Genomic DNA, 26,724 nt, shown 5'->3' on the forward strand with positions numbered 1-26,724 from the left:
TACCTGTTACTGCCTCATGTCAGAATGCAGCCTGTGCCTGGCTGCTGTAAGGCTGAAGGGAGCCTCCCCTCCAGTGAGCCTCCACTGGAGCTGCTGGGAGCTGCGCTGCTGGCAGTGGAGCAGGTGGTTCATCAGCTCTGCTCTGGACGTGAACCACCCCCGGATGCTGAGCAGTGACACACCCGGAGTACAGCTGGTGCTGCCAACAGGTCAGTGTCAGGCATCGAACACCCTTCCTCTCCCATCCTCCAGCAGTAAGAGGTAAGGTGTATCAGAGGTAAGAAATAACCGGAATAACGTTCTGCTCAGTTCTGATTAATCCTGGTGACAACCAAGAAGAGGTCAGTACATCCACATTAGCCAATGGTAGGGAAATGATTATTTAAAAAAAAGTAGTTTTATGAACTTCAGGTGCAGTCGTATTGTTATAGCGGCTGGGGAGGTGCTCCTCTTCCACCGGCGAGGTGGTAAACGGCCAGGCTTACTTCATGGGCAAGGGCATCAGCATTCTCCTGTGGAATATTGTGAAGTTAGTTACACCGGTGTCAGGAGTGGAAGTTTAGAATAAATTTAGAATGAATATGCAATGCTACAGCCAGAGCCTTGAACAGTACTTGCATGAACTAACTGTTTTTCCCCTATTTCTGTGTCATGTTGAGGTGCCTTACGCAACTGTGGTCATGAAGATGGGGGTGTGAGCTATGACTGAAGAGCTTTGGGTGGCAACTTTTGCAACTTTTAAGTTCACATATGGATTAATTCTTAAGAGCATCCAAAGTTTGCTTTGATTTTTTTTGCCTCTTAAGAAATCATGCAGTTAACGGCTGCCTAGGTAACTTTTGTCTCAATCCTCAGTTCTCAGAAGGTTGACTTTCTTTTCAAAATTTAGCATCAAATCTGCCTTTGGAAATATCTGACTTCAAGAGTTAGATGTTAAGAACATTAAACATCGCTTTTATAAATCTAAGAAAATCTGAAGAGATCTTCTTTTGATCACTAAGTTGTTTGCTAAGTCTGGTACCTGTTGCATTTGATGTAATTACCACCCCCCAGTGCTTACACAGAAGTTGTTTAAGTTCTGACCTGTGTGTCTGCCTCGGCGTATATCCTAACAACATCTTCTGTTCCCGATGGACGGACAAATGCTCGCGAGAACTTGTACTTCTTCACCAAGGCATCGATTTTCTCTTGTAGCCCTGGAGGTGTAACTGCCCGTCTTTCTGCATCTGTTGTGTCAATAACTTGTCTGTCGGCAACCTGCAACAGAAACAGACTTCCTGCTACAGCAAGCAAATGGATTGCCCTGCGGGCAGAATGAAGCAGGCCACTGCTAAGAGGGCTTTAGGCTTTGGTGTGTGGCACTGTCGGAACCAGAGCACAGTTTGTCCCATTGCCTGTGGCTAACTTAAGGACAGTTCCTCTAAGTGGCACAGGAAGAAGAGTCCAGCTGCTGAGCAGGCAGGGGCCTCAGAAAAATGGGACAGTTAAATTTTGACCTATAGCAGAGCAACACTTGAGCCTGTCTCTCTCACCCAGAATGCTCAGATCTTGTCAGCCACAGGCAAAGTGGAACAGAAGTACTGATTTACACGGTGGAATTCTATTTTCGCGTAAGCATATTTCCAAGAAACGCACATAACTTACCTGAACTTTGAGCAGCCGGTTTGGGAAGTCAGTGTAGAAGGCATCCCACTGGTGCACAGTCAGACCTTTCAGGGACAGGATGGCTTCGATCACCAGCATGTCTGAGATGGCGTCACCCACCGTCTGTGAGCAGGGAAGAAAGGGAAGAGCTGGAGAACTCAGCAGTGCAGAAATGAAGGCATGATTTGATCAGTTAGTTTCCACCTGAAGAAAGCGAAGGCACAGGCAGCCCACTTGTCTTGGTTTTGGTAGGATTTTATTTTTCTCCTGTTTTTCTACATGCTTTATTTGTGGTAAGGAGAACTGCAGCACACTTGTGCAACTTTCCTACTGAGAACCGGCACCTCACCTCTGTTCTGGGGTTAGGATGCTTAAAGCTGGCCCCTGAAGTGTGACTGGGCACTACTCCCAGAAAAACACTGGCTGTGCTAGGACACATGGGGATTCCCATGGCTGCACAGACAAGGGAATGTCTCCACCGAAAACATCAGTGGAAAACATCAGCTGAAAGATTACTTGCTATTGAATCGTGAACAAGTCCCATATTATCACTAGGTTCTTCTGCCATCCTATTCTCTCCTTTGATTCTGAACCCAGAAGCCTACACCAGACTAAAGCATTCTGCATCCATTCCTGAGAAAGTTTTACATCTTTCTGAAGACTGCTACTGCCCCTTTCCTCTTGCCTTCCATCATGCCATGCTACTTCCTGCTCCAACTGTCCCTGAACAGTGTTAGCCCCATGACCATCCTCATAGTGATTTATTTCCCTCAGCTTTTACCTGATTAATGAGGTCAATCAGGTTTTCAAGCACCTTCGCTGCTTCTCTTTTTGCATCATCTTTCTCTTCTTTTGCCAGTTGTCTTATTGTATTTTCAGCAGCTTTGCTGAAGAGCACCTAGAATTAAAAAAAAAAAAAAAAAAAAAAAGCTTGTCAAGACCAGCCCACATCAAGGAAGAAAGCCGACATAGCAAGGGGGAAAAAGAAGAAAGCCTTCTCCCACTTACGCCAACCCAAATAATTGTCATTAAGGTTTGCTTCTATTAATTCACTTCCCCTCCACAGAACAGAAAAGGCAGTGGCACTGCTATGATAAAGAACGAAGGCAGAAAACGAGCCTGCTCTCAAGCAAGGAGAGAAAAATCTCATTGATAACTGTAAGAAGACAGTGAAAAGACCTAATTCTCAGGCTAATTTGACACTTTTTGTATGTCTTGGCTGCAGATATGATGCACTGCATGCTCGTACTTACTGTCCCGTGTCCATTTGCCTCAAAATAAACACCAACATCAAACTCCTGAGCCTTGTGATGCAGGTGTTTCACTCCAGTTTTGACACAGTGAACAGGCACCTACAACCCAGGGATATACAGAGAATATAAACAGTGTTACAGACTCACTCTGGTCAGCAGATGGTAACTGCAGCTGAAGTGACAAACAAATGTCACAAATGAAGTGACAAACAAACTAACCACACTGCGTTTCACAGCTACTGAGCTTCCAAGAGCTTAAATTATCCGTTACTTCAGCAAACTGCATGAAAAAAAGAGGATTTCATTTCTTCAAATGGAAATAAAGGTTGATTCAAAAACAAAAACCACAACCAAGGAAATCCTAATTTTGTTTTTTTTTTTAAAAAAAAAAAAAAAAAAGGTTTGGCAAAAGTTAAAGTAGTGAAAGCTGACTAGCACTTTTCAGCTTTGTTCTTCCAAATCTCCTTTGCCACTAATTTATTAACTGCTGCAGGTTTTAAAGAGTCATTTGTTTTAGCCGAGGTTAAGCTTTCCTAATGATCATGTTACACTTACATGAAAAGTAAACAACATCAGCAGAACACTACCAGGGATAAATTAGAGAATACCTGCAGTGTTTCCTCAAGGTACCGTGTTGAACTCCCATTGGCATAGGCTGTTTGTATTACTGCCATCTTCAACGTCTGTCCCACCTGAGCAAACCAAGAAGCAAAGCACTTTACTGTCCCCAGGAACACAGTCAGAGGGGCAGGGCAAGTGGAAGGAGAATCAGAATACTTGTGCAGGTCTGGATCTACATTCTCCTACAGAGCCTTAAAACTCCTGGGTATCAGGGCATTAGCTCACACATCAGAGAGCATCCACACGTTTAAGACAACAGGAATCTTATTCAACTCTTTGTGTTTGACAGTTTCTGTGGCTGGCTTGAAGCAGCGCTCCACTCAGGGACCTTGGGCTCTGCAAACTGAGCATCCATCATTAACACCAAGACTAGGAGAATTTCTGAAAAAGCATGATTTATTTTTTGTTTGTTTGTTTCTTTGTTTTTTTCCCTCTATTCCCTGGGGAGGATGGATGCTGTGCTACGGATATTAGTTTTAGAATGATGTCATACAAACCCCATGGCTGTCATAAGTTCTCATGCAAGTAGAATGCTCAACATTTATCCAGTTTCATAGAAGCACTGAGTACTGAACCCAAAAAATAATGAAAGATATTAAAATAAGAGAATGGAAAATCACTACGTTCAACAAAAAGTGGAAAAGTTCTCTCACTAAGAAAAGCTTCAAGGTTCAAATTTCAGTGCTCAAATAAAAATCTGGAGCCTGGGAGTCACAGCCTTATAAAAAGTAACATTTTTGCCATGCCAACGAGGTACACAACATCTCTTCAAAGCAGGTTTACTTTAGGTATACGTAAAAAAACCACATGGGTACAAACTAAAATAGCTCTTTTCAAGTATTTTACACTTTTCTCTATTCAAAGCATGAGCATTCAATTCATACATTAAAGTTACCTTGGCAAGAAGTTCTTTAAGGAAGATACTAATTAAAGTTGCTATTTTATCTCCATCTATGAGGTGAAAATGGCCAGCTGTGTCCGTGTAGTAATACACAATTCTATCTGCATCGCCATCAAACGAGCAGCATCTCTCATTAGGCTTCATGTCTAGCCCTAGTGCACAGAGTTAGAAATGCGAGTTATAGATGGGAAAAAAGGTTACAACACGTTTAAATTAGTCCCAGTGCAGATCACATCCAGAAATTGGCTCTGTGCAGACACACACAAAATCAATGGTCAAAAACTGATACTGCTTTTACCAAGAAGCTTGCAACAGTGACGCTGTACTAAATGGCTATAGTTTACTAAACTACTATAGCTTAGACTTCTTAATTGTATTCTGTTCCCACCTGACAAACCCGTACCGCCACCTCGCTCCCGTTGGCACCTGAGGCGCTGTCCCAGCAGAAGGCAAACAGACGCCCATCAGCAACACCGTCACCGCATTAGGTTCGGCAAGAGAGCCCGCAAACCCCAACACTGGTAAAACAACCCCACTCCAAAGCAACCACCAGCAACCCTCAGAGCTGAACAAAACCCGTAAGTAGATGTGGTGGCCTGAGAACACCTCATGCTTCGCTGGCTCGCTATTCGATTTATTCAGCAGTGTGTCTAACACACGCTGAGTGCCAGCCTCAAAACCTCTCTAGGCTTAGTGCCAATACAGAAGTGGCTAGGAAGCAGTCACCATATGACAAAGCAATGGCACATGAAAATGAAATGCTCTTTTATTAAGGTACACCTGGTTTTTCTTCTCCAAGATGCTGACCAAGACCCTTCCTTGTGTTAATCTGAGTTCACTTCTCAGGAACACTGCATCTGGCCATCCCTAGGCTGATTTCAGAGCCCATTAGGAGCGTAGCTCGGAGCTCCAAAGGATGCTCCGCACCCTGCAACCCCTTCTTGGGGGAACAGACTTAGCACACAAGCAGACCAGAAAACCCGCCCACGCTGCTGACACCTTTTGTCCTGCGAAGCGCAGGAACCCCAAACGTGCCTGCAAGCAGCATGCAAGGGGGCAATGCTGCTGTACCGCCGTGTCCAGACATGGTGAACAGCTGAGGCGAGGGTGCAGCTGTTGACTGGAGAGCCCGGTTTAGCCTCAGGTAATCTAATATTCAAAGCAGCCTCTGTTCTCCCACTTCAGGGATTTTCCTTGCTGCTCTCTGCAGGCAGCTGGTTCAAGTCATCTTCCCCTGGGTGAGGTCAATCCATCAATGTGCTGGCACCAAGGTGTTAATTACACCGGCTCTTTCTCAGGAACCTGGGAAAGCCTCTGCGAGCCCAGCCCACAATATCAACGTTTCCTGATAACACACTGGGAGATAAAACTAAGCTCGTGTCCTCGCTGATCCTTGGGCTCCACCAGCTTAACATTCAGGTCACTTATCAGCCCATCACAGATCTCCAAACAATTTTGACCTAGGATTGTGCCCAAAACTGCCAGAGGACTCCCTCTTTCCATCATGCAAGCAGAACCATTCATACCTTCACTAAGTAAGAAAGCAGGGAGCTCAGCTCACCTGCAGCTGTTACTCCCTGCACTTTCAGATCTGGAGAGAAGATAAATAGATATAAAATTACTGACTATGTACCTTTAGGTGGCTTCTGGTGAACTTTTACAAAATCTGCACCGCACAAGTGATTGAGTTTCTCCTTGGTTCCATCGTTATAGATGTGAACTAGCACCTCCTTTGGGAGGTAGGGCTGCATCTCCGACAGCTTCAGGGCTCCGATACCATTGGCACAGTCAATCTTCAGATGCCGCTGACCCTCTCCAGAGCCGGGAGACTTGGCAAAGGAAGAAAGGCAAAGGGAACTCATACCCGAGTGACACCATAGGCACCCTCACCACACCCGGAAACATGCTGAATTCCAAATTTCAGACCCAAACAGGCTAACAATCAGGAGATACCCATTTCATACACTTGCAAGAAGACAAGAACCAGTATTCACCTTTTTTATCAGTTCCATAAAAGCTTTGGAGAGTTTTTGGTAATAACCTTCCAGTGTTGGTTTCCCGTACTGCCCCCGGGTGTTCTGACAGCAGACCACATAATGTAGCTGTGGTGTGGTCACCAGACCATAATCTAACATAAAACAAAGGGCACAATATTCAAAAATACAACACTGAATTAATTCCTCCTTAAAAGCAGTACGGTATTTCCTATTCTACAGTAACCAAACACAACACAGGAAACACACAAGAAATTTTTCAAGTTCTGCTAAAAGATGAACCCCCTTGCATTAAAGCAATCCAACTCTTCCGAAAGAAGAGTGTTACACGTCGAAGTGGAAATGGCATCAGGGCTGCTGCATTAGGTCTACACAGCAGGGTCACATTTACACGGAAACCTGACATCAGACTAGAACCACAAAAACTCAACATACCGTGGTACTGACCGCCCAGAACAGAGACACCATCTATTACCGCCTGTGAAAGCTTCTTGCTGCTTGGTCTGGAAAAAAAAGAAACACAGATGATAACCTTTACAGGAAACACTTGCGTGGTTTGGAAAGGAAACGCATGTGGAAGATGACTATGGAAAGCAGGTTTCCTGCCAGTGGACTTAGATTCAACATGAAGAAATCCATACCTTTCTCTACTGAAGGGGTCAACAATAAAAAAAAATTTACAGTCACTAGGCCAAAGAACTGTGGAGATGAGTAAACTTCAAAACACACCTGGATGTGACATGGTGCCCACAAAACAGAACACTGAAGTGTTCAATTCAGAAGCAGTGCTAGGAAGTTCTCATAATTATCAGAGAAGCTAATACAGCAACAATGTTGGAACGCCTCTGTTGATTGCTATCATCACAAATCAGTGCCAAAGGCCCAACGTGGCTGCTGGGTGCTTAGCTCTCTGCAGCCCTCAGGAACAAGCTGCTGGCACCTCTGTAAAAGCAGCATACACCTATTTTGTGATTACCTGGTGTCTCTACCAAGAAACACTGAAGCGTCTTTTTGCTGGTTCACTGCTGCTTTTTGGCAGATCTCAGTCAGTGTTTTCTGTAACTCTTGCTCCTCTGCATTTGCTAGTTGGGTGGCATATTCCTCCCAGGAGGGGTGCAGCATTTCACCGAGAGGATCAACCAGCTTCACACCGTTATCTTCCTTAGAAGGAAACAGAACAGAACACACTAAGCCTAAAAGTGGGCAACTTAAAAGCTCTTTGAAGACAACTGACACAAGGCTTAATCACATTGCTTCTTTAAATATGGAATGTTTCTGGAAAGCCATAGCTTAGCTATTTATTCCAAGCTCCAACAATCCCCCAAAGTAATATAAGCAGCCTATGAAGTCACAGATTCCCACTCCCTTATAATTTTGGCATCAAGTTCATTTGACATTAAAATGTCTTAAGGAATACTCCATAGCATCAGCAGTCTAAGAGTCTAAGTGTTTGGTTTGTAACTGCTGCATTTTACTTTTTTATTTTTTTATTTTATTTTATTTTATTTAACTACCAGATTTTGCTCAAATGTTCATCTTTTCAAGGGTACTCCTGGCCTTGCCCATGTTACAAATTTCCTACATTGCAGCATTTACTTCTCCACATGACAGCAAACGAACCCTCCCATATTATCAAGGAAAAGCAATGTTAAACATGCCACAGATCATATTTCAAGGAAGCAGGCTGAACACACCCCTTAAGGATGTGCAGGTACCTGCAGGACGTGACCTCTGGGTGCTTTTTGTTCCCATTATTGTGAGGAGCTTTGATTCCACCAGTGACCCCATCTGATGTCTTTTAAAATAAAAGGTTGTTCTTACTTCAGGATTGTGAGATGCTGTAACCATGACACCGATGGTAGATCCTGTGGCTCGCGACCTGAGAGCTGCCAGCAAGCCCATGCGGAACATGACGTGGTCGAGCTGCTCTGCCTTGCTGCGGAACCCAGCAGTGCCATACTGAAGGGTGAGTCCAGCAGGCTTAGGATGCAGCGCTGAGTATTTGTTCAGTGCTTCAAAATCCATTTCTAGAGAAGGAAGCAGCAGAGATGCCTGTGAGAGAAGCCAGTCATTAAAGTTAGTTTCACAGTTTGCACTTCATTTAATTTTGAAGGCCACGGATATCTTAAACTGAGGGCAAGAAAATACCATCAATAGCCCATAACCCCCTTGGAGGGACTGTGGGGAAGGCCACTACGGGAGCAACCCATGAAGGAGCCTCTGCTTTCCCAGTGCAACACTAGATAACCAGAGCAGGGCCAGATCTCACCAGATCACAAGACAATGAAGCGATTTAGCCGAGGAGCTCTGAAATTCTCAGTTGTCCACTGGCAGGGCTCCCAGCAAAGCTCTGGCAAAGGGTCGACCGCTTCCCACTTCATCACTAGCCACTCATTGCGCCTGGCCACGGCTCCACGCACCAACCCTTGAGCCCTGATGCAGCCCGCCGCCCCTCTTCTTACCCTCAGGGGTAATTGCAGGGAAGCTCCGGGCAGTGTCAGCGGGTATCTTCTTCGGGCTGCGGCTCAGCCAGGTGCGTGAACGCGGACAGAACACGACAGAACACGACAGCCCTCGGGCCGCTCTCAGGACCCGTAACGCTGGACGGGCTCTGAGCACCCCTCCAGGAGCAGCCCCCCGGGGCTCAGCCGCGTCGCTTGCGGGGGGGTGCTCCCGGATTCACCACCCTCAGCCGCCACCGCCCTCCTCTTCCGGGCTCAGCGCAGCCACGTAGCAGCCGAGCTCCGCCCGCTCGGCAGCCGGCGCTGACGGGACGCCCGGCGGCGGCTGCGAGCCCCCAGCCCGCAGACACAGGGGGTGAAGGAGCGATGGAGGCTGCCCCCGCCCCGCCTCGCCTCAGCGAGGCTCTCCCTGAGGCAGCCCGCGCGCTGCGACCGTTGAGCTTCAAACGGCGGCGACCGTTGGTGCTGCCTCCCCCCCACCCCACCAACCCCAACGGCCACCGGTGGCCGGGAGCCCGGCGCGCGTGCGCGCCCCCGCCCGCCTCATGGCGGCTCCTCTGAGAGGGAAATAAAGAGAAAAGGAAAAGGAGGAGATCAGGCACGATAACCTCAATTTTCTCCTGGTCTAAAATGCACGTATGCATTTTATCCTCTATAATCCTGAGGATGCGTCATCTCCTAGAGTCAATACGTGCTTAAAAGAATGACAATACCTCTATATACAGTGCGTACAATCACAAACACTTCGTAAAATGTTTGGCTTTTTTAATAGATCCAGCAACTCGTCTGAATTCATTGATCAGATGCCCATTTGGTAAGGGGCGAGATTCTCCAAAGCCACTTTCCCCTTTATTTTGACACATTAATGCGGTTTCCGACACAAAAGCGCATCCTGCTGGAGGGAGTTCTACTGATACCGTCAAGGTGCAGTGCGTGCAGCATCTTTTACTGCTTTGTGAATCATCTACTCTCACTTCATTCCACAAAACCATGAAATGCAGCCTTTTGTGCCACACTATTGAATTTTGCCTTTAAACAAAGCAGAGAGGGGGAAGAAAGCCCACTTCACTCCATCACGTGTAAGCTTTGGGCACTATCTTTACAATCTTTTAGTGCTGTTGGCATCATTTCCAATATCCTTTTGCTGTCATCTCATGGTCTTGTTACATTAATAGTAATTCTTAATAGTAGGAGTTGTTCAATTCATTGTATTTTATGCGTATGCTGTTACACCAAGCATGTTGGAAAGGAAAACACCTAAGATGAGATGAATAAAGTTTAGTGTTTCCTCTTTTTTTCCCCTATATTATTTGTATAATACAATGGATTATCATATTTAGATGTTATCAATATAATATGTAGATGAAGAATGTGAATGAAAAGTCTGAAGCAGCTGTGCCGTAAAGAACCACCAGCAGATGCCTTCTGCTTTGTCACGAAGCACCATAACTTGAAAACTGGTACAGAGCAATGAAACCACACTTACTGTTGAGCTGTTGAGGCTTGGCTGCTCAAATCTAAAAATCAAACCACTCTGACAGCAGCTGTATAATGACTGTGTTTCAGTACACTGCTGATGACTACAAAATTAATACCAATGTTTTGTTTTTTTTTTTTTTTTTTTCCAAATAAACCAAGGAAATTTTATTTATTTTTTTTCCATAAGGTAAAAAATGTGTATGGTTTCCTATTATGCAATGAAGCAGGAAGTTTCTCTCTCTCTCCTCTTTTTGAATGCAGCCGTGGCAGAGCTGAAGGTCTGGACAAATAAAGTTCATTTTTGTAGAAATACCTCTAAAGCATGAGAGCAGACAAAAATAAATAAATAAAAATGTTCAAGTACACTTTGTTTCCAGAACTGTCCAGAAAGTACATTACATTTTTCATGGAGTGGTAATTCTATAACAGCTAATAATTCATTGTGATTTTGTTTGTTTGTTTAAAACACTGATGTGTCAGCATGTCAGTGCAGTTTCCACATGGTCAGGACTTAAAAACAATGAAAGAATTTGCATTCAGTCCTGTTTCTGCTTAAAAAAAAAATTCCTTTAAAGCAGCAAACCAAACTGATTTAGAAATAGGACTTATCCATGAGATTTCAATCAGAGGGAAATTTGAAAGGCAACATTGACATTGATCAGAAAGTCTGTGCAGGAGAATGATCAGACAATTCAGTTAGTGCTGTCTAAAGCTTTACTGTAAGCATGAGCATTCTTCATTTTTTTCTAAAGGAAGAAACTGCTGATAGTACACTCCAGTCATGATTCCTTGTAAGGAAATCCAAAGACTCACGACTTTTATTTCTGGATATGCTAATTTTAAATCCAGATAATGCAGGTCATGAGAGTGCTCACGAATGCTTCCGTTGAGGTTTGTGGAGGGAATCACTTTGTAGAAAAATAAAGGTTGGGTATCATTTGAAAACTGGTTGACAGATTAGAAAGTGTTAAAAAAAAAAAAAAAAAAAAAAAAAAACAGAACAGTAAGAAAATACCTTCAGTTGAAATTAGTGGGTAGATAATATAGTCAATATGCTGAATTATCAATGAACTTCTAAAAACTTACAAAGAAACTGAGCTAGACATTACTTAGTGAGAGAAATGTAAAATTAACGCATTTGCTTCCCCCATAATGATGGAGCTTTAACTCATAATAATTATTCATTTAGTAGACGTCAGCTCGATGATTTGGAAGTTTGTTACAAAGAATAATACTTTATCCCATATGTGTATTTAAAAAACATATTGGCCTGAAATATTCAGAGGTCTATATGGTATGTATAAAACAGCAATTCATTAGGTTTAATACACAGGAAGCCTACTAGCCAGCTGAGTGATATTTGTAAGAAAAATAGTTTGTCAAACAGCAACCTATTTGTAACGTGCTGATATTCTCTCTTTGTCTAGAAAATGGAGTGCAAGTAACTCCACAAACTTCAAGCCAAACCATTGCAATGTATTGAAATGGCAGTTATCTTGCTGGGGAAGAATGAAATCTCATAATCTATAGGATTTTAGTTTTGCTGTTAAGTAACATTGAAGTATTCTAATCATATGTGAACTTCTGCTTGTTCAGGTCTCATTAGAAAATTGTAATTACTCCACACAGGAGTGGCCACTAAGGTTTCTCTTTGGTGGAAAATGTTCTAAAATTACTGTTCTTTAAATGCTTTTTTTTTTTTTTTTTTTTTTTAATTTGCTTGACAATTTGTGCAAATTACATTGTGACCTGTAATGGATTAAACAGTCACTGTATGTATTTCCTAATTTTCCATTGTACCATTTGTCTGCTTAAGTTCTTATTGACACTTGTGACACAACTCTGAACTGAAGGTACAACCACTTACTTTGATAACAAAAGGATCTGTGAAAACCATAGTGTAGGATATTTCAAGTGCAATAACAATAAAAAAACAACAACACAAATACATTTCTCAGATTAATTTTTATTTTCTCATGTATAATTAATATGACTTCTTAATCTGAGTTTCTAACCAAATATTACAATTTAGAAAAAGTTTTTTCCATCTTAAAAAATTAACTACTCTTAGGCTCACTAGGTAGAAATGTTCTGAATATTTTAATGCTTTTTCTCTCCTGCTAATCTGTTTGTTCTTCATTAAATATTTACAGTTTCACTTTCATCGCTTCTTCAGGCCAGGTATATGAGTCAGCCACGAAGCTGTTATAATCAGTGCTGTAAATCTGAGACTGGATGAAGGCTTCTAGGTCCTTGGGCTGAGGATAGGTGGAGGCAGTGTTATTCCTGTAGGCTTCCTCTGCAATCTGAAATGATATATTAAAATCCTAGTTAGTGCTCATAAACTATTTGAGTAAATTTAACAGGATTTAAAAGTAGGAATTAGTAGGAATAGAAAGATGTCTTTTATCTGGACATTCATCTGTGAAAGAAAAGAAGGTTGACATGCTGGTTGACGAAGGGATAAACTGGGATAGGTACATTATTTGAAAGCTTCCTCTCCCTGGGGCAGCCAAATTTCTTGGTAAACTGCAGGTTTAGGTCAGTTACTGAAAGTCTATTCACATCCTCTCTGCATTTGCCAGTAAAAACCAAATTAATCCTCCTTCCCTCTGGAAAACCTGAGCTATAAACAGAACGCATCCCCTGTAGTTAGTTTTTCTGATAGGCCAGAACAAGGGCTGGAACAAATTGAAATGGTGTCTGGATGAAGGGTGTGATTTACTCTCTCAACAGGCAACTGGTAATTAGGAAGGGCCAAAAGCCTTCAGCTGTGCAGCTCTCATGACGGACAACCTGGGGACCAGTGCCCACCTGGAGGACAGTAGTTTGGGCTCTACAGACAGCACTCCACTTTCACATCAATAAACAAACCCTTGCCATAGTTCCATCTCTTTCCTCCGTGTATTGGGATTAAACCTGGGGTTACCTGCATGAATTTAAATTTAATTTAGAAGCTACTCTAGACCCAGATTGATGTAAATCAACTTGAGCTTGTGTAGAGATGTGTTAGCTGATCTAATTAAATGCTCAATTACATAGAGAGAGTGGGAACAAAAGAAGCCAGAAAAGACTGAAGTAACTTACCCTCACAGCAATTTTCAGTGACACGTGCTGAATTGTGACTAAAGGAGGGTACAGGCGACCTTCCTGTAAATTCTCCTCTGAAACTTGCTCAGCTATTACCTGAAAATAAAGCAGATGTGTTGAACTTCAAATGAGATACTGCTGTAGCTTTATTATATGGTGATCTAGTCTTACACAAAGAAATGATTCTGCTTTGGCAAATCATACAGGTACTGCTTAATCCACCTGGGTAGTGTTTTTAACAGCCAGCCTGATCATTAGGTACAACTACCTGAGAGCTAGAAATGTAGGGAGTTATGAGAGGTGCCTGGCTATTATCAGCTTGTCCTCCTGGCAGAAGCAGGTAAAAAGTCTGAATTAAGCAGCTAACACTGCGGTAACTCCAGGTTCACAGAGGAACTGCTCCCCTCTGTACCCTACCCAATACCCTGGCGGGTGCAGTAAGGTTTTTGCATTTGGAGGGGAAATGGTAACAAGGGCAGCAAGAGACTAGATACTCCCGTTCAGTATAACTAGTGAAGGTAAACTACTTGTTTACACTTTAATCTGATGTTGAGAAATAGAGCAAACATACATCTGATATTGAGAAATACAGAAAAAAAGAAAAAAAAATCCACTAGGTGGAGCTACAATAACATAAGATCTAGGCTTTGCTTTCTGTAACAGCAACTAGGTTATCTAAAAGCGGTGCACAGCCCTTTGACAAAACAAGGTGTGCACAGGATGAATCGACATTTGGAATTAAGAGAGGCAAAAAAAGAAAATGCAATTAAACCAACATATAAATCCTCAATGTAACATCACTTTGAATTGTCTGAATTTTTTCTTCACCTACTTCAAGCAAGAATAGGGTAGAATCCTGAATGGTGTAAAGAGTGACAAGGATGATCAAAAGGTTAGTTTTTGTACATGGAGGAGTACTATAGACTTGTGAAGGAAGACACGAGAAGACTGAAAGAAAATATAAAAGACAACTGAAGGTGATTAATTCTCATACTAGTATAGGAAAGCCAAATCCTCAGACAGAAGGAAATCATGAAAGGAGAAGTTTTTTTTTCCACAGAACTCATAATTAAATTGTGCTACTAATTACCAAAAGATGTTCTAATGCACAAACATGTTCAAAAAGCCATCAGGCTAATTTATGAGAGAAAGCCATGCAGGGATAAAACTTCCAGCTCCAGAAGTCTGTTTAACACAGTGTTGAGAAGCCATTTTCAGCAGAAGGCTCACTCTGTCCTTTCCCCTTATTTATGCTCTTTTCCTCAGCTTCTGCTACTGGGCTGTATGGATCTTAGGTCTGACACAGTGTGGCCACGTTCACCATTTAAAGTTTAACAAATGTAAGTTTTTAACAGAGAAATTTAGCTAAGCCTTATTCCAGAATCTCAGTGAAAGGCAGCCAAGGTTGAACAAATGGTATAAAGCAAGTGGGGCATCTTGGCTTTTGGAGGACATGTTTTCTATAGTGAAAGGATTAAATAGCAGTATTTCTGGAGTAATTTAACTGTAAGGCACATGTGCCAAGAATATTTCATTAGTTCATCATTCCCTGTCCTTCTTGTTGTGGTTGGTAGGACTTAGACGAACAGGTAATGTCCTTTGTCATCAGAGAAATCACCTGCAATTAAGAGGTATTACAGCTCACAGTACCTTAGATTTGTCAATCAAAATCAAAGTTAAATTCTGTGTTACCTGGCATGAAGAAAAGAACACTGAAAGTAGAATTTGTGGTAGTTGTAACAAGCTGTTCAAGACTTTTATCAGATCTAACTGGAGAGATGGCAAAGCAAGAAGACAGCAGTTGCAGGCACACAGCCTGGGCCACTTGTTTTTTAGTTTTTCAGGTAAGCTACCACCACAAACTGAGAAGGTCCCTTTATTTAAATAGCATCTTTTTGGTGCTTTAACTTCTGCAGCCTCTTGGGCACTTCCGTTTCTAATGGAGAACACTAATAAATATCCTAAAAAAACATGAAACTGTTGTGATTTTTCCCTGAAAAAGTCCAGGAAAAAAAAAAAAAGCCTTTGCTTTGTATGATAATTTCAGGTAAGGGCCTCTAAGCAGCTCTCCTGGCCTTAATGCCTCTGCTACCTCTTCTGCAAGAAACCTTTGAAATCTGTCAGGTCAGTAACTGCCTCGAGCTCACCCAAGCCCCAGTCACATACTGCCTCTCACAATGAGGGAGAACAGATGTGAACAGCCTTAATTCCAGGCATATTGCAAATAGCCACCCACTGAACTTGGTGCCAACAGAGATTTTCTATGCAAGAAAAAAATTTTTTACGTGTCAAGCTTTACTAGGGATTTTCCCAGAGGACGCCACTCATTTCAAGAGAGAATTTAAAATTGTCCTCAAAATTTCTGATACCATTCTACTTCTCTGACAGTTACGTTTCACAATGGATTTTAGGTGACTTCACAGACTGCCTAACTGCAGTTTGACCTACAGATGTGTCATGTCACCTTTCGTCCATCAGCTTTCTATATATAGAGGCCATTTCACCCAAACCTAAATGAAGCAACTTCTAAAATGAAGTAAGACAGCTGTTTAACACAGCAGCTTAGACCAGCAAACGAAGATCACCATATCCAACTGAAATTACAGGGGAGGACTTACAGGGAGGATATAATTATCCCAAGACTTACAAAATGGATCACTGCCCTCCTAGGATGGTTAAAGCCAGTGGAGACAGTCTGGACCTTTTGCTAATTTTAAAGATGGAAATTGTGAATGTCTTTCTCATAGAGGGCAAGCTGCTGGCAAACTTTTAAAGGATGCCATAGTATGCCATAGTTTTTTCAAAAAACTTCAGCAATCCAGCTATGGCAGCGTGCAAGTGCCCGCCTTTTAAGAAAGCTCAGTAAAGGACCACTTTCTTCCATTAAATCCATGAAGGGGAACACAAGGAATAGGAATCCTGGAATGCAATATCCCATAGAGACTTTGAAGAGTTGCATCAGACATTCCCACTTTTGCAATGTGGTGTAACCTTTTCTCTCTCTTTTTTTGATTGTTCCATAATAACCTCTTATCTAATCTAATTGCATTCTTATAGGCTTCCTCTGTATAGTACCTACACTACTGATGTATTCTCCGTTCTCTGATGCCATCCAAGAGCAGAACAGGCAGTGAGGGAGACAGGAACATCAGGACAGTGCAGGAAGTCAGGGACAAGGAAAAGGTCAGAGTAAGAAGAGGTAAAGGTTCAGTCTGGATGACCAGCAAAGGTGATGGACACAGCGAAGCATAGAAAGCTGTAACCTTAAGTGTGAAGCAGCTACAGAAAGATTGACTTATAGCTTTGGGGGATTTTTTTTGGGAAAAAAGAAAAAGTGTAAGAGAATTTGATTTCAAATTCTGCAGGCAATTTATTTTGTTTGATGAAGGGATTCTAAACGAAAAATGCTAGATTCTTCTCCCATATGTGCTGAAGATACAATTGTGAATTTATCAATACTGTAAGAAAGTAGATGTCAGATTTTGAACAATCACTGGAACCAAATGTGCTTGCTTACTGTTTATCTCTTGTCCACTGAGTGGAGATAAAGGAAGACAGACCAATAGGAGGACGAAATCACAAAAAAAAAAAAAAGAAAAAAAAAAAAAGAAAAGATAATTAAAAATGCCTGAGGAAAGAGAATAACCAATGCAGAAAAGGATATGAAAGAAAATCGGAAGAATAACATCATCATTTCGTCAAACTGAGGTGCAAAGAACCAGAAGGCAATGGAGCACTTTCACCAGCTGTTGGTAAAGGAGCTCCACAGAAAATTATGCCAACAGCTCTGCTCAAAACCAGCAAGAAGCTTAAAGAATTAAAATAACTTCTGTAAGCAAAGTTGACAAAAGTCACCCCAAAGCTACAAACATCAGAGTAGAGTCCTTTCAGTCTAAAATTAAACTCATGTGCGCGTGTATGCAAACTGTACACTGAAGTCCTGCTCTCACTTCCTTTCCAACAGAAGGTGAAGTTTCTATCAGGTGACCTTTGGAACATTTATAGACTCTAAAAAGAAACAATATACCTTGCAAATAAAGATCTTACCCAAAAACAAACAAACAAACAAAAAACCCACTCTTTTTCCAATTTTAAAGAGAATGTTTAGGTATTTCTGTTTCTTTGATCATTATTACCAAGTTACTAAATGAAGAAATGTAAATGATTTTTAATACAGTACCTCAGCAGTTGTGAGGAACACATCCTCACCAATATGTTTCAGTCCGCATGCAATAACACCAAGGGCAACTCCAGGGAACACATAGGAATTGTTACCCTGTCCAGGATACAGAGTTTTTCCGTTTGGAAGAGTGACAGGATCAAAAGGACTTCCACTGGCAAAAATACCACGTCCCTGTGTTGTAACAAGAAAGACAAAGAAATAATGTTATTTCAGAGTATGTTGTTAAAATATTTTGCTAATCCTTTTAAATATCTGCCACTATGGAGGCTGGCTTACGTCTACTTAATCTCTCTTCTAAGAGAGTGTTAGAGCTATGTGATTGAGTATGGTTCAAGAGCATCAGGATGCTGATCCTAGTGATTACTGGTGATGCTCTGTGGCTACCTGATGTCACAGAGCACATGTTGCCTTATTCAGGTAAGACAGCTTATATGTACAATTTAGAGAATGAAGAAGTGAAGGCCAGCACCAATTATTCCTTGTGTGTGTCCACACTAAAGGAAGTGTACATTGAAAGAAAGTACACACCTAGAGCTGTAAAACGGAACGGAATGATATTGTCATGGTAATGCTGGCTGATGCTACTGGATTTTTTTTCCCAAAACAACAGCAAATCTTACACAAAAATAACACCAATGCTGCTAAGTGCTGCACCTCTGGATGGCGCTTGGGCACCAGCTCAGGAGTTGGTGTGTGATCACCCAATAATGATAACCTGTGCATGTTTCCTAGCAGGTTTTTGAGTACTGCCAAGTGTTCCAGGCAGTGCTGCTGTCCCTGATAGGTCCCAAGCACCAGGCGCAGGCTGGCCCAGTGGGCAGTAGGGAAAAGCCTGCTTGTCTGGGGGATTTAGAGGGCTTAGCTCTATGGATACATATTATACCATAACCTGCAGCTGACATGGGACCTCTGAACACGAACGTGGTGTGCTCCCAGGCTCCTTTCCTCTCCTCGCTGAGCAGGAGGGAGCTGCACGGGGCCAGCTCTGCACAGGCGCCAGGCAGGAACAGAGGAGTATGGGGTGGCCCGGGAATGAGGACAAGGCTCAGGTTGCTAATTGCTCTAACTAGTTCACCGGAGCATTAGGCCAGGTATCGCTCAGTCAGAGCTGTGATGCTATCAGAGCACTGAGAGATGGGCTGTCAGTGAGCCTCCAGTCTCACTTTGCACCTGGGTTGAGAAAGACCCTGACCTGAGCCGGGGCCAGCACAACCTGGTGCCGTTCAGGGGTGACAGGAGAGGAACCACACAAGTGGCTCATCTGCAGCACCGCATTCAGAGACTCTCCCAGGTCTTTTCTGATACACAGGGAGAGAGGAGTCATTTTGAAAGCAGGCACAGCAGCTTCAGAGCATCAAGGGAAGAAATAACAGCCCAGCGGCTCTGCACTGCCAGCCCAAAGGACCTAGGGAGGACCCTAGAATTTAAGCAGTAAATTTAGGTGGGGAAGAAAAGCCAGCCTTTATTTATGCTAGCACTGCTGAAGTGATAAATGTCACTGTTAAATACCGGAGGCCCTTTGTATCAGAAATATCTACGCCTATTTTAGAGAACTGAAAACGTGCATTTTAAAATACATCACCGTTGCTATTCAGCTCTTCAGAAGAATATTCTGTTTAGTTTGGAGTCCTGCAGTATTTTCCTGACCTGCTTATTATATGCTTTGGTGACAGATCAAATGGTCCAGTGTATCCTTTGCTCTGCCTACCAGATGTTGTTACCCGTTATAGCCAACCCTTCATGCAGCCCACTGCACTGTAATTGTGTTCTTTTCAGTGGGGAATGGGCATGCTAAATTTGTCTTTTAAACACTGAAACTGTCATTCAAACTGCCCTATATTGGACAAGAAATCCTAACATAAGCCATTATAAAACATATATATAGTCAACTAATCATACATGGCAAATTCTAGACTGAACTACAGGATAATGCGTTTCCTAGCACTTAGGTACGACAATAATAAATAAGCAAACACAGTTCTCTTTCACCTGTGCCTCCGTAATAAAAAATCCTTGTAAGAAGTCAATCATTACCCCAATTCTTAATATTTGTTTTAAAGATTCCATTTCCTTTACTGACGTATTTTCTTACCCTAAAGAGTATTTATAAAATCTCAAATGAAAAGCATGCTGCTGTGTATGTGTTAATTAAATGGTACAGTTCAAAAACAGGCATAAGGCTTTAATGATGGACAGTTACTGGTACTTCAGTTATAATAAATACAATGAGTCTTGCTTTACACCGATAAAACCTATTCTTATTTTTTTAAGTGAAACTGTCTCAGAAAGATTTGAAAAAAATGCTACTTAACTATTTTTTTTTATCTACAGAGACACTATTAATATTTGTTATTTTACCCTTTATCTTTCTCTCATTTAAAATTTAAGATTTAATTTTTATTACATGTACCAGACATATTCATCTTTGGTTACCTCTGTGTATTTGTAGCACTGCTCAGCAGTGCACTCTGCTTTGCTGGTAGGATTGCTGAGAGCAAAAATAATAGGACGTTTGTTGAAAGCAGCCATATCCTGAAGAATCTCTTTAGTAAAAGCACCACCAATTGCAGCAACTCCTAAACAAGAAAAACACACACAACAAGCAGACAAAGGTAATTAGTTCAAGGTAAGTTATGCACGTCACACTCCGAAGAACAGTTTCTTTTACTGCACACCTCCCTGTTTAAAATGCAGTTCAACCTCTTTCTTAACATTTATGGTTAGAAAAAAAGTTTTCTATAAAGTACTTTGCAACAGTGAACTTTAAGTGTTATCCCAAACATATGACAGGACCTATCCACCCCTGTACTGTTGGGCAAATTTCTCACTTCGCTTTTGTCAGGCCCTTTACGTATGATAGAAATGTATCACCTAATTGCAGATAAGTCCCAAACTGAGCAGATCGGTGCATCTGTCTCCTAGTCTCACGCAATAGACTGAATGGTTTCTCTCAAGTGCAGTGTGTTGGTTTGCAACTTTTTTTGATGACAAGAAGAGAACAAAATAAAAGTCTTCCTACAAGCTGGTCATGCTGTCATCTCCGGCCTCAACTGATGAATCACTCCAGTTCCAAGTCTAAGGCTTCCCTGATAGCAACGATCTTTTAAAATGCAGCCCTTTCCATCTCACAAGAGATTAAAAATAATGCTTTTTCTATTCTCCAATACTGTCTGCACTTATAAATGTTTTTTACAGGGACTAAATGACAGTCTTTTGGTATGAAAGCACATCATTTAAGTCAGATTCTGCTACAGGGCAGAAGTGCAGCCAGTGCATCGCATTTGGAACCTCGGATGTTTCACCAGCCAAAAGCTGGGGGAGTGTTGTGTTTCTGAGATGCCAAGTAACCTTGTATTTCTGTCTCATCTACATCAGTTGGGAATCCGAGGATTGGTTTAGGTATTAACTTGGGCACAGTGATGCCTAAGGCCCATTTGGTTTGAATCCAAATAAATCTCCTTTGTTCTTATTCCCTGGCTAAAAATAAAAAATGAAATTAAAAAAAAAAAAAAGGCAACTTTGCAATTGGTGCAAATCTATGACTTCTCCCAAAGTTTAATCATTTCTTGCTCAAACATTTCTGTTCCATACTTCTTTTTTCTTTTTGCTATGAATAGACAAGGATGCATAGAAGCAAAAGCTCTGCTAGATCAGCTGGGCCACTGTATGTTTAACGAACAGTCATGATTTTGACTCACTTATACAAGGACCTGTTATACACCTTTGTTTCTGGTTAAGTCTGCAGTTGCCAAATGTTTAATGTCTTCCAGAACTGCTTCTGGACAGCTATTTGTAAGAATGACAACATTCAAGTTAAAACAAAATGCCCAGAAAAAATTATATTTTTCTGTCCTTGTTATTAAAATAGTAATTTCTTTGTGTTTGATCCAGCTAGGGTAAGGCTTTTCCCCAAGCAATTGCAGGCAATGAAATATAGGTGGATTTACTGAGACAGAGTTAAGTCAAATATTGAGAAAAGGAGTATCAACATATTTCCCCATGACTCCTGCTGCCTAGGGAAGATACTGAATAACTAGTCACCCAAACTGAAAAAAAAAAAAAAAAAAAGAAAGAAAAAAAGAAAGAATTAATTTTCATTGCTGTTTCTGTTGGAAGATCCTTCCTTATACAGCCACGAGGGAAAGTGCTACATAGGTATAAATATGAAAATATTACATACAGTAAACATCCTTGTTTCATTACAGCAAATATTCCTTCAGTATGTACACCTAAGTGGATAAAAGTTTATCTATATAACTATCACTGATTTTAAATTCAGTTCTTCAGTTCCACTAGTTTCTTCAGACTTGTATGCTCCTAAATAAATTCTCTAGACTACTTAGTCTCCATCTTGTAGTCTTACATATTTATGCAGCATCTTTCTTTTATATTTATGCGGCAGAGAAAACATTAAGCCAAGTTTCATTTATCACCATTGTCAAAAGCTGATTTTACTAAGCAAGGGCCATACGGTCAAGGCATACTCAAAAAAGTAGCTCTTAACATGTAGCATAATTTTCACTATGGCATTTCAGATTTTCTAGCATCTCATGAATGATTTTACTAGGCAGATAGATAAATTTTCAAGTTTTATAAAGAAATGATTCAAGTGTATTTGCTGTTTATTCCTGAAACTGTCACTGAGATATAATAAACAAAATGCAACGAGATGAACAATCCTTTACTGAGATCAAAATCCTGCAAAATAAAAGTCTTTGTAAAATCTGTGTTTTCGTTTTTACAAAGAACTGATGGTAAGGGACCCCAATATGAAGAAAAAGAAGATTCAGATGCAACTGGCTCATAACTATTTGCATGTGCTTAGCTCTGTTTTCTCAGTCTAAGTTTGAGGTCATTTGTATTACACTGTCCACATCAGATCACAAGTAATTTAGGAAGGTGATAAGGTTCTGTATTAGATGTTTAAAACAACTTGGATTACCCCCCTGTAAAATGGATGGTTTGGAGTGAAAACAGTGTTACATGCTTGGATAGCTACTATTTGTGTAAGTGCTTAATAGAAGTCCATTATGCACGCAGTATTTTCTAAAATAACACAAAGGTAAACTCTGTTCAGAGGAACTTGATCTTGTCTTCAGACGAAATCACGTCCCCGTTTTTTTTTTCAAAGGAAGAATAAGGTCATTGCTTTAAAGTAAAAGAAATTACCTATTAACACAGACGGTTTTATATCTTTAACAATATCTTCTAGATTTTTCATTTCAGCATGTTCATGTGCAAATCGAGTTTTCTCAGCTGTCAATGAGGCACGCCCCTGAGTGAGAGAAGAAGGAAAAAGACATTTATTATAAGCTTACTGGAACCTGATATCCTGGGATAATCAGCTTCTAAAGTATCTGGTTTAACATGTCCTATTTTCATTCCTGCTTTGGTGTCTACCTAAAAAAAAAAACATATTAGAAAAAGTTACTGTGTATACAGCTAACATGCTTAGGACAAATCTATTTATCTGAGAAGTAGGTAAGTTAAATTAATTTTATTTTATATTCATAAAAGCTCTAGAACCCAACTGTATTAACAATTAAACAAAATCATCACAAGTTTCTTCTTTGAAGAATTCTTAAAGTTTTCACAACTGTTAACATTTGGTCAAACTCTTAACGTTATTAATGATGAAGCACAAATATATTTATATAACAAACAGCACAGAAGTGCTGAAACAGAGAGATTCATAACTTATCCTACCTTAGTTTCTGAGCTTTTTCAGGTTTGCTCTACCCTAAAAGGATACAGACTATATGGGGTGGGGAAGCATCAGGGAGACCATATTTTGCTCCGCATTTTTTATATTTCAATCATTCATTCATTCTAGCCATAATTATAATCAGCTGTCTGGCACACTGTTGTTGTATTAACAAAATTGACTTAGCTGTGAAACAACTTTTAACTTGACCTATACTGGCAATTTCCACTGATGCCCACCAGGGTTTCCAAATGGAGTATGATAGATGCAGGAAAAAGGGCTACAGAACAGCACTGACATTGACTGGGCTGCAAACAGGCTTCAAGCTCAAGGTAACATGGAGTGGGGGGCAAGAAGGGGCCAGATCTTATGAAAATTACATTTTCTAAACATGTGGACCTATGTCTATACACACACACTTAAAAATATCAGCAGAACAGTTTACAATGTGCATGCTTCCACCACTCATTTTGTTCTTATGCCTCAGAAAACATCACTGCGAGGGCACTTTTCAAACATAAATCTAAAAGGCAGTGCCAGACCCTCAAACATCTCACAATTTCAGCAAGTAGTAGAGGATGTAGATACATAGGGAAGTACATGAGGAAGATAGGATGTTAAACATAATTTTAACCAAGTAGCTAAGAACAGATACACAGAAACATAGAATCATGGAAAGGTTTGGGTTGGAAGGGCCCTTAAAGCCCATCCAATTTCAACTCCCCTGTCATGGGCAGGGGCACCTACCAGCAGACCCAGGTTGCTCAAAGCCCCATCCAGCCTGGCCTTGAACACCTCCGGGGATGGGTGTGGTGGTTTTACCAGACTCAGTACAACGGGATAAGAACAACTCATCCACATCCACAACATACATATCCCTTGCATCTCCAGCTCCATCGTAACCAACTGACAAGACAAAAATTTCCCTAATCCCAGCAAGTTCACTAAAACTACGCTGAAGTACTGGAACAGAATTATTTCCATGATTCCTCTGAAGCCTGTCAATCTGGCAACTTTGACTCAGCTTAGGACCCTGCATACTGTTGGATTCAAGCCAGGATTTACTTCTTTTAATAGCATTTTTTGCTTAATTTTAATGAGAACAAATGACCTGTTATTGCACTTCAGAAAAAGATCCTGCAATGTGTCACCGTGCAAATCGCATCACTGAAGCTCCTCTGCTGCTCCTCAGGCAGAAACCACACCAGCTGGTATACCGAATGGGAGGCAATTTTTCATTTTCAACTGCAAGAAAAGTTTCCAGAGGGTACCACAGGAAGCTGGGTACGTCTGTTATGTGGTCAGGACCAGCTGAGCTGTTCTGCCTCACAGGATACCAGCTTTTCTTGACTCAGCCCTGATTACAAGGAATTTCCAGAGATTTATCCTCCTCTACAGATTTTTTTCTTTTTTTTTCATGACCAAAATACATAGTTTTCAAATTAAGAGGGTTATGTCTGCATGTATTTATACAGGTCTTAAGTGTCCTCTTGGAAATATTACCACAGAAATCCTGCTATACAGGCACCTGGTTTCCTTTGTGGGTAAATGTAAACTGCTCAGGCTCAAGAGAATGCCACAACATTAACAATTTTTGGCACCGCATTGCTTGAATCGCTCTGTCAATACAAATTTTGAAGTCTGCCATTTCCCACTACTCCAGCAGATGTCACCACAGTCTATGCACACACATTTTAGATGCCTCGCTTTAAAACAGGAATTCCCCTTAATATCTTTAGGGGAAAAAAAAACATGAAGTTTTCTTTTTAGCCACCAAAGAACAAATGAATTTGTAAAATCCAGGCCAAAACCTTGTTGCTAGAAATAACTTAGAATGCTATAATAAAAGCTATATATTTTTTTCCATTAAAATGGGCTGGTTTTTGGAATTTGAAGTGCTCCACGGAGTCTGACTTTGAGGAAGGCTTACCCTGACCATCTGGGAATAGGTGCCTTGGCAAACTGTCCCATCTTCTGTTACTTTTTCAACTGGCTTCTTAATTGCTTATCAGGAAGATACTGGGGAGGTCAATTTTCAATTTGGTGTTAGAATCCAGCCTCCAACAGGCTGCCCAAGAAAAAAAGAAATCCCCTCTAGGAGCTGCAACATGGGGCCAGCTCGCTCCTCAGCCTGTCTCAGGTGCTCAGGGTCTCCAGGATCTTCAGCTCTGGACAAGGCAACAGGCAGATTTTTGGGACATCTTTGTGAAGAAGCATGTTGGCATTCTTTTATTTTCAATTTTCACTAAAACAAAAATGAAAATAACCGTAACCCTGCATGAAACAGTTACCTCTTTGTACTGTCTTACATTTGGTTGGCTTTTGAAGGAGATACTTCAACATTTTAAAATTAAGATGGTGGAAGAGCAGTTCACACACTCACGGATAACACCAAGGACTCAAAGCCCCATTTCCTAGTGACCATGACGATTGTCTCTCATTAAATTAGCTGCAAGGAGTACTTAAAAAGTAAGCAGAATGTGGTCCACTGCAACCCTTCATGGGCCATTGGCTACCAAGTCTATTGCTAGCGAGGTGGGGCAGCTTACACTCAGATTCCCTTCTGCCCTATCTTAATTTCACACCTTTAATTTCTACCATTCTAATTAAAAAAAAAAAAATAAAAATTAAAAAAAAAAAATAAACTTCTTTATTTGGCTTTGGTCTCAATTAGCTTGATCCCATTACTCAGAATGAATCATGTCTCCAAGTAAATATTTTTCTAGCCTATTAACTAAGAATGAAATACTAAATTCTGTGGCTTAGCAAAAATAACAACAGCTATGTACATAGAGATTTTTGCTTGGAAAATGCCTGTAAAAGAAATTCTAGGGTTAGGGTTACACACACATATATATACACACACACGTATATATGAATAGCTTCTAAGAACTGTATTTTATTTGTAAATTCAGTGATCCTAAGGGAAGCTACATAATGCTTCCCTAAAAACTACGGGATTTGGTTACAAAACTCTGCTAATTCAGGGGACAGCGTTTTAGATATGAATTTGCCAATTTGGGGAATGAGAAGTTCAGCAAAAATACTAGGTGTGGCAAGAGCACTGCGAGCATCCTTCAGTGCGCTGCCAACAGGGCAATCTGTGGCTTGTAAGAAGGAAGAAGCAATTTGGTTCTGCATGTTTGGCCTCAAACGAGGAGGCTGCCAGTCCATTTATTAGAGGTCTCCAGGCATGTCTCCCCTCAACACCTATGGACAAAAAGGGAATTCACCGAGCTTTTGTCAGACAGCAGAGAGGAAAGGATGGAGCCAATAGGCAAAAATCTCGATTCTGGCTTCCTGCCACTTTCTGCACTCTCTGCTCCTGACTCAGGAGAGAAGCCCTGCGGATGGACCTGTCAGCATGGAGCAGCACTGGCTCAAAATCCTCTC

The 26,724-nt window shown here is 41.2% G+C and overlaps 2 protein-coding genes across 3 annotated transcripts in view; both read right to left on the reverse strand.

The window, feature by feature from the left end:
* Positions 1–350: 350 nt before the first annotated feature.
* On the reverse strand, positions 351–9,099 carry PGM3 (phosphoglucomutase 3). Of its 2 annotated transcripts, none has more exons than XM_084513836.1 (13): positions 8,876–9,099; positions 8,235–8,440; positions 7,390–7,574; positions 6,849–6,916; positions 6,414–6,547; positions 6,053–6,248; positions 4,414–4,571; positions 3,506–3,589; positions 2,898–2,996; positions 2,426–2,542; positions 1,645–1,767; positions 1,084–1,257; positions 351–512 (listed from the first exon to the last, which is right to left on the reverse strand). In XM_084513836.1, the coding sequence occupies exons 2-13, from the start codon at positions 8,436–8,438 to the stop codon at positions 426–428; spliced, it is 1,629 nt and encodes a 542-aa protein (XP_084369962.1). In that variant the 5' UTR covers positions 8,439–8,440; positions 8,876–9,099; the 3' UTR covers positions 351–425. The 2 variants fall into 2 exon arrangements, with proteins under 2 accessions (XP_084369962.1, XP_084369961.1); XM_084513835.1 differs by having other exon boundaries at positions 8,235–8,465.
* Positions 9,100–12,300: 3,201 nt separating this feature from the next.
* Positions 12,301–26,724, reverse strand: part of ME1 (malic enzyme 1) — a 172,323-nt gene continuing 157,899 nt past the window's right edge. The window contains exons 10-14 of the mRNA XM_084513837.1: positions 22,797–22,902; positions 20,061–20,203; positions 17,625–17,798; positions 13,442–13,540; positions 12,301–12,660 (exon numbers count right to left, since the gene is read on the reverse strand). Coding sequence (XP_084369963.1) covers positions 12,502–12,660; positions 13,442–13,540; positions 17,625–17,798; positions 20,061–20,203; positions 22,797–22,902 — 681 coding nt within the window. The 3' untranslated portion in view covers positions 12,301–12,501. The remainder of the gene's footprint in view (positions 12,661–13,441; positions 13,541–17,624; positions 17,799–20,060; positions 20,204–22,796; positions 22,903–26,724) is intronic.

This window comes from Aythya ferina, assembly GCF_964211825.1.
Source record: "Aythya ferina genome assembly, chromosome: 3".
In the NCBI taxonomy this organism is placed as follows: Eukaryota; Metazoa; Chordata; class Aves; order Anseriformes; family Anatidae; genus Aythya; species Aythya ferina.